Below are 14,886 nucleotides of genomic sequence, written 5' to 3'. Positions count from 1 at the left end.
TTATAATTTTTCCTACTATGGTAGTCAATGGGGTCCAAGAACTGTTTGGTTACAAGCAGTTGTCCAAATATACTTCTCTGTGTTCATCAGAACAAAGAAAGTTATGCAGGTTTGGAACAACTAGCGAGAGTAATTCATGACAACAATTCTCATTTTTGGGTGTACTATTCCTTTAAATCAAGTTATGAGGTTATAATAGTATAGTAATAGAAAAGTTTCCTCCTTATTTGTAAAAAAGAACACCACCAATAAACACTATTTATTATTTATTTGCATAAATCATAATATAAATGTGCTGTAGAGCCTCAAAAATAAACTTTACACAGCTCTCTTTCAATAGTTTAAGACAATTTAAATGTATACTGTATAGACAAAAAATTATTTATAGTGCAGCTCAACTGCCAACCATCAGTGTTCATAATAGCTGACAAATATTCTATAATATTAAATAGAAGCATCAGAAGGCTACAGCTTCATCTTAAAGGCACATACAAAAGAAATAAGAGCTTAATTCAATGTACCAAGTTTCTACGAGGAAAGTTGTCCTGTTACCACAGTTTGGTCTGAGCCAACCTGCACAATGTACATTGGCACGACACACTGCACCATCATGTTGTTGAGATCCACATCATCTTCTGATCCGGTCGCCGTGGTAACCAGTGGGGCAGTCACACTCACATCCGCAGACAGAAAGGGATTTGACATTGACTCCAGAGCCTGAGATGGAGACGATTGGTACATTGATAGCATGAAAAGCTTATAACCAATTTACATTGGTAACATCAGAATGCAAGCCTTTCCGTGTAAATGAATGTAAAGGCCATGTTCACATTTGAACACATCTCACATCTTCCATGGTCCATAGATCAGAGTAGTCAGTCTCTATGTTTGAATAGTTTATTTCAGTCTCTAGGAAAACATCAGTATTCCCACTGCCCTGCGAAGAACAAGAATAAAGACATTTGCTGTATTTATATATATATATATATATATATATATTGAAAGCACGTTCTTTTAACACTATGTAGGGCAAAAAGGATCTTATTTATTATTCGGTGTACAAGTTTAATTCAGATCAAAAAAGACGACACTGTCGAGCCATTGACTTACACTGGACGATGTGTGATTGAGAACGGCTGACAGAAGTCGAATGTACTCAGTTGCAGCTTTAAGCATGTCTACTTTGCTGGGCTTTCGGTCCTGTGGCATCACCGGCACGATACGCCGGAGATACGAGAACATGCTGTTCAGGCTTCTTACCTGAGGGAAGTGAGATAAATTAACCGTCAACATTACAGAAGCATATTTAACTGAGCTTTTTAAAAGAAATTAGGCTTTAGCCTATGTTTTCCATGTTCATTTCTATGCAAATGGAGAAATTAATAAAGCCCCATTCACTTTAATTAAAATTTATGGCGCTTTTCTTATTGTGTCAAATGTGACAGAAACTTTTTATTGTATTTTATTTTAATATTTGTAGCACAGCCATGGTCATTGTTCATTTTCATAAAATAACAAAGACATTATTTAACATTTCTCCTTTAGTAGTGTCTTATGAGTCAGTCTTATGAGTGTGACACCAATAAATTAAAGGGGTGATATGACACGGATAAAACGAATATTATTGTTTGTTTTAGATGTAATGCAATGTGTATACACAATTTAAAGTTCAAAAAGGCTGTATTTCACATACCGTGCATCTCCTCTTTGCCCCGCCTCTCTGAAACACGCAGATTTTGTACAAAGCTCATCGCTCTGAAAAGCGAGGTGTGCTATGATTGGCCAGTTAACCAGTGCGTAGTGATTGGTCGAATACTGCCAGCGTGTGACGGAAATGTAACACCTCTTACCATATTAGGAACATCAGGTTCCAAAGGAATTGTACTGACAGGTAGGCCCACCTTACTTGCGAATACATTTGGGCGGTTTTAAGCCCTATTCGCACGGGATTAGTATTACCTGGGGACCTCTGGTCATTTGTAGTAATTGCAGAGATTGTCTGTGATCTTAATCCCGTGCGAATCGGCCATGTCTGTAATTTGTAAAGTAAAAATTCCCCCACAAATTACCTACCATATTTTGACGAACACTGAGGTCCTGTGATAATATTAGTCCAGTTCGAATCGGCATCTCTGATTTGGCGCGCTCATATATCATTTTTCAAGGTTTATCCACCGTTTGCTAATAATGGAGGCTGTTTTGATATTAATTTGGTTGCGGATTCATTTCCACCCATTGTCAAAACTGTTGTTTTGACCGGGAGTCTTCCGTTTATTTATTTATCTTGGAAGCGCTTGTAAAAGCACTTTTCACATAGAGATCCCAGAAAATACACGGAAAATGTGTCCAGGAATTTGTTGTCCCGGGATCGTTAGATTTTGTTCATTCACACTGCCAGTGATTTTCTGGAATCTGTGCGTGCGTTCACACACATTCCGTGAAGATCCCGTTAAGACACATGGCGTAATATACTGCAAAGTTATGTAACGTGCATTTTTTTGTCGTGAAATGAGGGTTGATAACTGAACGATACTTGTGTTTTTAGGTGGCTAAATAGCGCAGTTTGTTATTATTACTGCCTTTATTAATTAGGCCTATTTTATTTAGGCCTAATTAATAATCTCTTTTTTGGTTATTATTCTGTACCATGTATTGTTGCCTTTTGCAAATGACAAAGACGTCAATTTTAAAAAAACTTTTGTATTTATATTTTTATTGGTAAATGCAGAACAACAAAGAGGCACAAGAACGCAAGGTAGGCTATAGCCCAACGAGATTAAGCTAAATATAAAATGTCATATGAAAACATTAGGGATGTAACGATTCACTCAGCTCACATGCGAGTCACGATTCTGATCTCACGATGCGATTTAGTCACGATTTAGTCACGATTTATTTTGAAAAAATGAGTTGAAAAATTAGAAATGAACAACTTCCCTTGCATTATTTCTTAAATGCTTCACGTTTCTTTGTATGATAAAATAATGTTTTATTTCAAATAACAAAACTAAACTGCAATTTTATAACAAATTAATAATAGAAAAAGTCTCTTTAATATAAACAAACTAATACTGTATGTGCTTTTCTTGGATTTTTTTGCATTTAAGAAATATCAGCATCCACGTTTAGTTTTGCAGTGAAAATAGCGGCCCCTGCTGTTCAAAAAATGTATCGCGATTCAGTTCAAGCCTCAACCGATTTGAATCATTGCTCATTATAACCGATTTTCAACCGGCTCACGGTGAATCGTTACATCCCTAGAAAACATATAAATGCAAATTGTTCAGTATTGTTCAGTGCAAATTTACACAACCTTAATAAAAAAATATAACGGAATGCTGCGAAGTTAAAATGAGCCAGTATTTTCGCAACATAGCCTAATGCAATACAAAAGGCACGGTATAATATTTTTTCAGTAATATGATGTACAACAATGTGAGTTTAAAAATAAGTTTATCGTTTTTTAAAACAAAGTTTGAGAAGTTTTTCAGCATTTACATTTTGTAACCATTTCGGAATAAGATCAAGCAGATCGAATGAAAAACCCACTAATAGGACCTAAAGCATATTCCACATAATTCTATAAAAACCACAAATAAACACTAAGGTCGGTATATGATCATGATGTTTATAAATTATATTTATAATGTTTTTGTTGCGAAAAACAAGCACATAAATGTTCGGGTGATAGTTTGGAGTTAGTCTGTTAACAAGCGGGTTTCCATCACTCTGGTTTTATTCGCATTTTGAAGTTTCGCATCAGAAACGAGTGATGGAAATACCAAATTTCGAATTAAAAACCTTTAATTCGCAAAAAAAAGCTTTTACGCTCGCTTGAGGTGGTTTTTCATTTTTCGAAAAAGAGTTAATGCGAATAATGGGAGATGAAAACGCATTTGCCGAATAAATTCCTCCAAAAAGTCACGCAACTGCACTATGAGATGGCAAAACCTGACTAACCAGAGTACTTGCATTTATTGTGTTTCGTAATCGTCTGCTTGCGCAAGTATTATTATATATGAAAATTATAATATTCAGTGGCTTCTCTTAATATTCTTACTGATATTTAGTGGCAGTTTATTAGGACAGTGACGGCTGACTAGTTGGATGGAAACGGTTCTTATTCGCAAATGTTTTATGCGATATTTCCAATTTTGCACAGAAACACTCGGGCTTCTCCGCAGCACGAGCACAGCAGGTGCACGCAGCCGTTTTTAAGGTTGGTAAGCGATCAAGTTTATTGAAGCGCTGTGTATTTTCGTGTTAATATTTTTGATAAAAGTAATTTCAAGTTTAAACAGCGTTTAGAAGCAGACAACTCTATTCTTGCATCTGACCTTATGTTTGGTGATAGGACTCTTGCATTCATCCATGATTAAGCTAAAGACAAATAGTAGTTTTTGATTTACAAACGAAAAAAAATAATCGCTTAACCATATTTGTTTTCATAGCCAAATTATTTACGATTTATTATAGATGTGTGCCATCACTACATGGCTTTTACGGCATTGTTTCTGCCTTTTGTTCACACATAGCGCTTTCCGGGACTGATCCCTTTAATGTTATAGGTCCCCTTTCCAGAAACATTTTTCAGATCTATCCGGGATGCCTTTGCGTTCACACAAAAGGCACTCTGGCAATTTTTTGGCAATTTTCCGGGATCAGCGGGTTGTGTGAATGGGGATTTAACATTGTCAACATTTGAGACCCGTGATCGCGCACCGGACAGAAGATCACCGCGATCACGGGTCTCAAATGCTGACAGGTCATATCATTAAACACCGTACAACCAGAGGTGGACGAAGTACACAACTTCCTTACTTGAGTGAAAGTACAGATACTACTGGTCAAATATTACTCCACTACAAGTAAAAGTTGTAAAGACAGATTCTTACTGGAGTAAAAGTACAGAAGTACGTGCTTTTAAAAGTACTCAAGTATTAAAAATAAATTTCCTTTATGTCAGTTGTGCATTGTTTTATTGTCGTATACCTTATGCCTCTGAAGCAACCTACTGAATACACCGAGTAGCTCACAGTATCAGTTGTATTAAAGGAGTAGTTCACTTCAAAATTTGCCCCCATTGACTTTCCATAGTCATTTTTATTCCTGCTATGGAAAGTCAATGGGGGCAAATTTTGAAGTGAGCAACTCCTTTAAGAGCTTTATATGTTTAGCACATATATGTTTAGTTTAGATATAATCGTGTATGATCATTTAGCATAATTATCCTCATTAGCCCCCTAGGCCTATATGTATTTATGAGCAGTGTTCTTTAATTTTGTATATTCCCTTTACCAGTTTTAGCAGCAATTTACCAGTAAGTAGTAAGGTTCTTGTAAATAGTAAAGTGTAGAAGCCATGTGTTTGTTGGATTTATTACCATAATTTAACCTCAAACATAAACTATAGCTAGTATAATAATGAATATAATGAAACTATGGTATGTTTAGTTGCTGTGGTTTTACTAAAGATTATTAATTGGAGTATGGTTCCTATATTTAGAAAATGGTAAATTTGTGGATACTGTGGTTTTACGGCAAATACCATCCCTGCTGAAAAAAAACAATGCATTTTTTAATTAGAATGAGACTTAAATTAAATTCCTCTTTGTAGTGTGTTTTGGGTTTTATTCAAATAGGATTTACCATCCCACCAATAGAATCCATCACATACAACCCTGCTGAAAAAATCAATAGAAACCATTAAAGTTATAATGGTTTTATTGGTTTTAAAGAGATTTGTATTGGTTTAAATGGAAACTGTAATGGTTGTACTGGTATGTGATGGACTCTATTGGTGGGATGTTAAATCCTACTGGAATAATGCCCAACACACACTACAAAAAGGCATTTTGTAATGGTTTTAATGGAAAAATCTAATGGTTCATAATGGTATTTTATTGTAAACCATTATAATTTCTGTAATGGTTTCTGTTGGGGTTCTATTGTTTTTTTCAGCAGGGCAGTATCCATAGTATAATTCCCATTATAACCATTAAATCCATTACATTTTATGTTGTATTTTGGGCAGGGTTCTATTGTTTTTATTTCAACAGGAATACTTCAACTATAGTTACTTCAGTAAAAACATCATTCATTTTCTAAATCGCTTTAAATGATACAGCAGCAGATCAGAAGTTAACACGCACACGTAGCACAAGGTGTATGTGATGTTTATTTGCCGTTTAGCCGTTATGCCGATCATTTTCATGACAATGTTTCTACGATCTTTGACTGATCGTAACTCAGATGATTACACCACACTTTAACATGTGCCTTTTTCGTCTTTTAATGTTCTATTTGTCTTTTTAGAGCACTATCAATGGTGTAGCAGCGCCTACGTTTACATTAGTTTAGCGGGGAAGATCCCAGAGTTGCGTTAAAAAATCTGCCAAATGGCCATTCAAAGCCTGCCAGAAAACCGTGAGCTTAGAAAAACTGAAATACTTGGCAACAGTAAAAGGTCCTGGCAGATCGCAAGCCAGATAAATTGCGCACACAGGAAACCCCGCTGCAAAGAAACAATTTTCTACTTTTGGACCTTTTTATAAATGTAGTGGAGTAAAAAGTATGATATTTGTCTTTCAAATGTAGTGAAGTTAAAGTACAAGTACTCAAAAAAAATAATACTCAAGTAAAGTACAGATACTCAAAGTGTACTTAAGTACAGTACTCAGGTAAATTTACTTCGTTACTGTCCACCTCTGCATACAACAATAGGCTATTCAAACTATATGCAAAGCCTTGCCATCACATCCGGGAAATAAGTCAGTAAATTTGAGTAAAATCACAGGCTTCACTTATCCCGTGCGAATGCGCTACATGATCACAGACAATCTCTGCAATTATTACAAATGACCAGAGGTCCCCAGGTAATACTAATCCCGTGTGAATAGGGCTTTAGTCAAATCAAACCACGAACTGGGTGATAGAATGCAAATTTTGTTCCGAAACTTAAATTTTTGCAATTTTACGTGTCTAATACATACATGGGCAACTTACAACGCACCAAAGACAAACACGTATTCACGCCATATGACCCCTTTAAACATTAATGTAAAGTTAAAAAAAAACCTACTCCTATCCCAGATTATCAACCCACACTCTTAAAAATAATGGTGCTTAAAAGATTCTTCGCACAGCAAAGCCATAAAACAACCATTTTAGGTTCCACAAAGAAGCATCTCTTTCTTACCTTTTTAGAATCTGAAGAACCTTTTTTCACCACAAAGAACATTTTGTGAAACAGAAAGGTTCTTCAGACTTTAAAGGTTCTTTATGGAACCATTTAGACAAAAAGGGTTCTTTTATGGCATCTTGAAGCACCTTTATTTTTAAGAGTGCATTATCACAATTTAGGTTGAATTCCCTAAAATGTGCAAACACATTCTGCATGAATAGTGAAAAATAACCCGACATGTAGAATAGTCTAAAGAACCAGCTGTCGTAAATTCACCAAAAAGACTAGCATCATACAAATGACCATCATTTAACTTTATTCACACAATTGAACTCAACCTTATGTGACAGGTCAACACTGATGACATCACCTTGTCGGTTTGCTAAAAATCATATAACCTATTGTCATAATTGCACATTTGCACCACTCAGATACACCATTCAGAAGAACATGGACTTCACATTTTAAACAATTATCTGTAGCCAAAGAGTGAAATTAGTAGGGGTGTAACGGTACGTGTATTCGTACCGAACCGTCACAGGCAACATTCCAAATATAGTCATCATACCTATGCCCTACTCCTTCGAAGGGCAGATCCCTCGGAGTTTAGACTTTGGAGTGAACAAGGCATTTCCGTCCATTATGAAGATGTTTAGAATGCGCTTGGCAAAGCGACGTAATTTCCTCATTATCTTCAGCTGGCATGTTCACGTGACAATGCAGCATTTTGTCCGTCAGCAGATGTCGCTGTTTTAATGGCATAACGTAAGCATAAAACCTGATTGCAAATAAACAATACATTTTATATTTTTAAAAGTTTTATATATATTAGTGTTTACAGTATACATTATATGGCATATTTTAGAAACTTTTTAAAATATAAAATTTATGTTTATTTGCAAACAGTTAGGTTTTATGCTTAAATTTTGCCATTAAAACAACGACATCTGCTGACGGACACAATGCTTCGTTGTCACAGGAACATGCCAGCTGAAGATAATGAGGAAATTACGCCGCTTACTTTGCCAAGTGCATTCCAAACGTCTACATAATGGCACGCAAATGCCCCGTTCACTCCAAAGTCTAAACTACAAGGGCTCTGCCCTTCGAAGGGAGTAGGGTATAGGAATGAAAACTTTTCATTTTAATTTTCCCCTCGACAGCTCGTGACGGTTCGGTACGAATACGCGTACCGTTACACCCCTAGAAATTAGCTGATAATATGATTGAGCAGAGCATCCATCTAAAGCAGGGGTGTCCAATGTCGGTCCTGGAGGGCCACTGTCCTGCTGAGTTTAGCTCCAACTTGGCTCAACACACCTGTTTGGAAGTTTCTAGTCTGCTTTGTGAGACCTTGATTAGCTGTTCAGGTGTGTTTGATTAGGGTTGAAGCTAAACTTTGCAGGACACCGGCCCTCGAGGACTGACTTTGGACACCCCTGATCTAAAGGGTTATTAAACTAGATTTCTATTCTAGTTTCTAGGCTTTATAAGAAACAGCAGTGATGTTTAAAGACATAAGGGAGAACGTTCCAGGAATAAAGTGCTAGAGGCATGAGGAATTATGAAAGAGACCTTTGACATTATCAGCCGCCGAAAACATGCCATTAAATCATCCCCAGCGGTTTTAATGGTCAAAGTTCTATCAATAGTTTCGGTAACCATGGTTTTACTACAGTAACCACGTTTTTTTTCATGTATTTTTGTTGTTTAAACCATGGTTAATTTGATTTAAGTCAACCCTTCAGTGTCCATAAGAGGGCAACAATGCACAAACTTCCGCGTAAAAGGATATACTGACACGCCTGAATACTCACCCGCAATCTCTCTTTTGCGTTGGCAAGCTGTCGTCTTTTAACAGATTTATCTCTGTCTTCAGTGTCGATGTAGTGTCCGTCTTCCAACCGGACAAATTTGCCGATACTCACGTGCACTGGTAGTGATGGTTCAGTACTCTCGCGCAATAAAATATCACCCATGAGCTCGCGCTCTGGGACCTTCGTTAGACCCACCACTGCCCTGAACTTTCTACCGGTCATTTTATTTCTCTATTTTCCAAATGAGATAACATTGCATTGTATAACCTAATGTAACAAGGGCAAGCAGAGATATGCGGGGGAAATCACAGCATGCAACGGGATCTATTGTGTAACGTACAATTCTACTAGAAGCTAATCAATCACGTGATTATAGACATCTAATTCAAACTAATTTCACCTGTGAGTCAAGCCCCGCGTTTTCAGTAACGATCCAATGATAGGTGACAGAAAAAGCACTTGTGAGGATTAGGTGCATTTTAAATCTTGACCGCTAGATGGCCTCATAGCGATGTGTTTCCCTTCTAAATGTCTAAATGATTAAGAACTTTGAGTTATGTGATTTAATGTGAAGCTTCAATTCTGCTGAGAGTAATCAGAAACGTTGATTGTTGGGGAGATCAAAACTGGTTGTGAGATTGTCACATGTCATTAAATGCATTACAATTGTTGTTGGCAAAAAAAGTGTCATGTCATGTTCTACTACCCTTTTCTTGTTGGTGTCTCAGTTGCTCTGTGTTTCATACTTCTTTTGTAGTGTAGGATGGAAGTAGGCCTAATTTAGAATGGCAGCCTTCCATTGTGACAACACCCCATTTGTGCATCATGCATTCACCTTCATATCATTCCAACCCTGCATGACTTTTTTTCTTATGAAGAACACAAAAGAAGATATTTTGAAGAATGTTGGTAACCAAACAACATTTCCTCCCCATAAGATGCACACAAAAATACTAAGCATATACAGTATACCTTTTGTGTTTTACAGGAGAAAGAGTCGCACAGGTCTCTATCCCTTTATTTTATACATCAATTAAAAGTATTTTAAGAATACAATGGTGTTAAAAATTGTTTGAGCACAATTATACTTGCAGTAATAGTATGAATAAAATGTACTATTTTTGACAAACCTTGTTAACAGTTAACAATGTAGTTGACGTGTGTCCTATGGTGTAACAGCAAAAATTTTGGGAAAAAAACTAGCAATGAAGATAAATCTCTCTTATGCTATTTTATATTATAAATGTAAATATTAATAGTATAAAATAACATATTACGAACACTATGTACGTACGGTTTATTTGTCAACCCCAATACAGTTTTAATTTTACTGACAGAAAAGTCAAATTACATTTTGACAGTCAAGTTACAGTACATTTGCATGAACTTTGATTCACACATTAAACATTTCTACTGATTACTTCACCAGTGAATATATGTGAGCGATATGCTATTTACACTAACCTAAAATAGCTGTAGGGCCCATTTTCTTTGGATTAAGTAGTATAATAGCAGTAATAGTAGTTAGATGCTTTTTACTTATAAATAGTGGCAGATAACATTACTAGTTGCACCTCAGTATTGTTGTGCATTAAACATTATGCAATAATAACAGACAGTAAATCATTATATTTATAAAAAATATTAAAATGATGTCAATTTATTGATATATTAAAGCCCTATACCTACCCCTAACCTTACCCTAAACCTAAAATTTATGAATAAAAATTCATTTTAAATCTTAAATCAATTTTATTGAAAACAAATACCTTTATAATCGGTAAAGTAATAAAAAAAGTTAAAGGAGGTCATCAGCGGGACTCGAACCCCGGTCTCCCATGCCGCGCTATACAGACTTCCCACTTTATGGCACTCGAGTCGCTGTTTGAAACGGCGTCAATCTTACAGTTTCTCTATTCCAATCACATATTGGTGGGCGGAGCTAGTGTAAATAAATCGTCTAATGTTAACGCTGCGTAGTGTTTTAATGAATTGAGTTTAATGTCATCATCCCAGTAGATGGTGCTGTCCACCTTCTTATGGTGAGAGACAAAGTTGTTTTTTACAGTCTAGGTTAAAAACTCATGCCCTTGCGGCCCCTGTGACATAATTTAGAGACTGCTCTTTGACATTATGCTGTTTTAAATGACATAAAAGTATTATAACGTCTGTTTAAAAGCTTTCAAGCTAACTTGGTAATGCCTAACTAATGGAATCAAGCGGCGAACCGGAAGTCTTAAGCATCAGCCCTACGCGCATACGCAAGGCATAATGGGTAATTTCGCGCATTGCGAAAAATGTGAATTTGTACTCAGTGTAAATAGACAAAAGAAATCATACTTGAGTAGCTATGACCTTAAGAAAAGCTTTCTTTGGACATGTACAATTGCAAAAATCTTTTTGTGACGGTTAAGTTTAAGGTGTGGTTAGGGGTGAGAAAATACTGTAATGGCATTATGGTTAAGTATAAAAAACTATGCACTTCCCCATGAGGATAACAAAACAATACGTGTAATGTGTAATGAGTGTATTTGTACATTCAGCATGGTTAAAAGTGTAAACCATCCTATGTAAACATAAGTGTCATTCATTTCCCGTTCCTCTACTTCACAGTCATAAAACAGCGGCAGCCACATCTGAGAACTCCAACACCTGACATTAAACTACCTGGCTTTATAATACATGTAATCCAATGATGCATCGTGGATTTGTCCCTCAAGTACTGCATCTTCACCCGGTGTAATAGGATGAATAAAATGAATGAGCGTTTCCCATATACTGTGATGTTCATAATATTATTCATAGTCCCAAATGTATTATGTATAGTCCTAAATCTATTCAAACAAAGATTGGCACTGCAAGAGTCTTCATTTGAATTAATGAGGTTGTTGTCGAGTTAACAAGAATGTCTGTAATTGTGTCTGCTGGTCAGCAATTCTGCAAACACAAACAAGAGAAGAGCAAACATCTCCATAATTAACAACAATGAGCATAATGTTTTATTTTCTTAAATTCTTCATTTTCTTCATATGCCTGGCTTTTTATTTAGTCAATTATAATAAGTAGGCCCCTATTCATTTTTAAGTTGACAAAGAACTGGTAATTTCGCTACACTTTCTGTTAAGCATTGCAAACCCCATTGAATATAACTCAATATGACAGAGACATTCTGTTTAATTTAACGGTTATGCTGTGTAAAGCTGTTTACAAATTGATCAGCTGCAGTATGAATGAAAAGTTTTTGGATTTAACATTAAACGCTGCCTGAACAGATGAACGACTGATTTAAATAATGAAATGAATAACTTGACCAACAACCTGCTGACATCCTGGCACAAGAAGCATGTCTGCGTCTTTCAATTGTTCATTGGACAAACCGTAGGTGTCTTCACAGATTTCTGAGAACAATCGAGGCACCATCGTAGGTTTGGAATCTGATCAGCTGCTACCCTACATCAATTCGCCCGTAGGACGTCAAGAACTCCACCCGTCTTAATCTGATAACCAACGCTGTATACAAAATTTGTATTAAACCAAATTAGTATGCATGGCACTGCAGGTATTTTAACCACGTACTGCGTGTTTAAACAGAAACGTTATTGAACACTTGAAGCCTAAAGCAATTAGCACAACACCAATGAACATTGATGAAGCCATGTCTGGTTTTGTGTAATGTCTCAGGTAATGAAAAATATCAAATGAAAATTCAAAGTTGAAATAACTCTCAGAAGAATGTACACGTTTTGACCTTCTGAAGTCCAAGCATTTTACACATTACACACATTACACTATAATAAGAGCAGAAAAGGAAAGTTTGAAATTGAGAAATATCTCCTCTAAATTGCAGAAAAAAGTCCAGAAAAATGAAGCCAAGACATGCTTAACGTGTATCAGCCCACATTCTTGATCGAGGTCACTTTATTCAGAGAATATAAAGGATACTCTGTGTCATTTAAAATTATATGCGAAACCATTCTGTTATTCTAAATTATCTCTTTTTGCGTTTTTAAGTCACGGATGTTTAAGATAAGTGGATTACTTATAAATTCCTGCTAAATTCCTGAAGCACTTTGCAAAAACACATGCAGACATTAGTGATAAAGTTATACTTTACCTTGGTGTAACCTTTAAACGAAACCAATTTTTTCTGAATACATTAGTAAACATCAATGCCATAACATCTTTTACACATCTTTTTAGTCTTTTAACATCTTTAACGAGTGCTATACTATCCAAATAAATATGCGGATGAGTAGATTAATGAAGCATGGAGAGATGGTGTAAGTGGATACATTTACACTGTACAAATATTTACCAATTTCAATGCATGTTTATGAAGTCCCTCAAGTGATATACAGTTATCTTATTAAAATGCTAATACACTGTAAAACAAACTTAAAAACTTAAGCTAAAAAGCTTTTTACATTTTTTAAGTTAAATCAAATTAGCTTTATGAGTCATTTGAACTTAATTACATTGAACCGACTTAAAAAATTGAGTTGTAAAATACAACTAGATTTTTTAAGTTCTAGTTTATATGACTCATAATGCTAATTTGATTCAATTAAAAAATGTAATAAAGCTCTTTAGCTTAAGTTTTTTTTTTACAGTGCATGAGCATTGTAATAAGATAACCTTATATAGAGTCCATGTCGTTCCATGTAGATAACGATACAGATGCCTTAGGAATGGCTTTCAAAGACTCTTTTAATTCCATGGGCGTTAGTCAACATGTGTCAGCACCCACTCACCTTCGTAATCATACTTTAGATTTAATACTGTCTTACGGTATAAATGTGGACGACGTTAAAATCCTTCAGCAGAGTGAAGACATTTCGGATCATTATCTGGTATTATGTTTGCTTCACTGGCCTACGGCTGCAAATCAAACTCCTTGTTACAAATATGCTAGAACAATAACTTCAACTACCAAAGATGCGTTTCTCTATATTCTGCCTGAACTGTCTCAAATCTCTAGTATGAGAAATAACGTTGAAGATCTTGACACTACCACTGAAAATTTTAACTCCACCTTCTCGGAAACGCTAGACACAGTTGCTCCTCTGCGTTTAAAGAAGATTAAGATTAAAAATGGCAGCCCAACACCGTGGTATAATGAACACACTCAGGCTCTAAAGAAAGCGGCCCCGAAAATGGAGCGCATCTTTAAGAAAACTAAATTAGAGGTATTTCGTACAGCATGGAAGGATAGTATTCGAAAATAAAGAAAAGCCCTAAAAACGTCTAGATCCGCCTACTTTTCATCACTAATAGAAGAAAACCAGCACAACCCTGGGGTTTTGTTTAACACAGTGGCTAAATTAACAAAAAATAAATCGTCAGCGACTTCAGATTCTGGATATCAGCATAACAGTGATGAATTTATGAACTACTTCACAAATAAAATCCAAGATATTAGAGAAAAATTATAACAATGCAACCAGAAGTGAAACCCGCTGAACAAACTAACTACAGCGCCCTTAAGGAGAAATTGCAATTATTTTCTACCGTAGATCACGAGGAACTGTCTAAAATCATTAGATCATCTAAATCAACAACATGCATGCTAGACCCTATACCTACAAATCTACTGAAAAAGATTCTCCCAGAAATTATAACTCATCTCTGACATTAGGACATGTGCCTAAAGCATATAAGGTGGCTGTTATAAGGCCCCTTGTCAAAAAACCCAACTCGACCCTAGAGAACAAGGGAACAACAGGCCTATATCGAATCTACCTTTCATATCTAAAGTTCTTCAAAAAGTAATTTCAACTCAATCATGCTCCTTCCTCCAAAGGAATGACATCAATGAAGAATTCCAGTCTGGATTTAGAGCGTGTCACAGTACAGAGACTGCTTTGATCAGAGTTACAAATGATCTGCT

At 35.9% G+C, this 14,886-nt stretch overlaps 1 protein-coding gene across 1 annotated transcript; it reads right to left on the bottom strand.

The window, feature by feature from the left end:
- Nucleotides 1–363: 363 nt before the first annotated feature.
- figla (folliculogenesis specific bHLH transcription factor) lies at nt 364–9,322 on the bottom strand. The gene is made up of 4 exons (XM_057324323.1): nt 9,000–9,322; nt 1,111–1,260; nt 848–937; nt 364–717 (listed from the first exon to the last, which is right to left on the bottom strand). Exons 1-4 carry the CDS (start codon nt 9,219–9,221, stop codon nt 529–531), a joined length of 651 nt encoding a protein of 216 aa, XP_057180306.1. The 5' UTR covers nt 9,222–9,322; the 3' UTR covers nt 364–528.
- Nucleotides 9,323–14,886: the final 5,564 nt, after the last annotated feature.

This window comes from Triplophysa rosa, linkage group LG2, assembly GCF_024868665.1.
Source record: "Triplophysa rosa linkage group LG2, Trosa_1v2, whole genome shotgun sequence".
NCBI classification, from domain to species: Eukaryota; Metazoa; Chordata; class Actinopteri; order Cypriniformes; family Nemacheilidae; genus Triplophysa; species Triplophysa rosa.
This window is presented reverse-complemented; position numbering and strand designations above follow the sequence as displayed.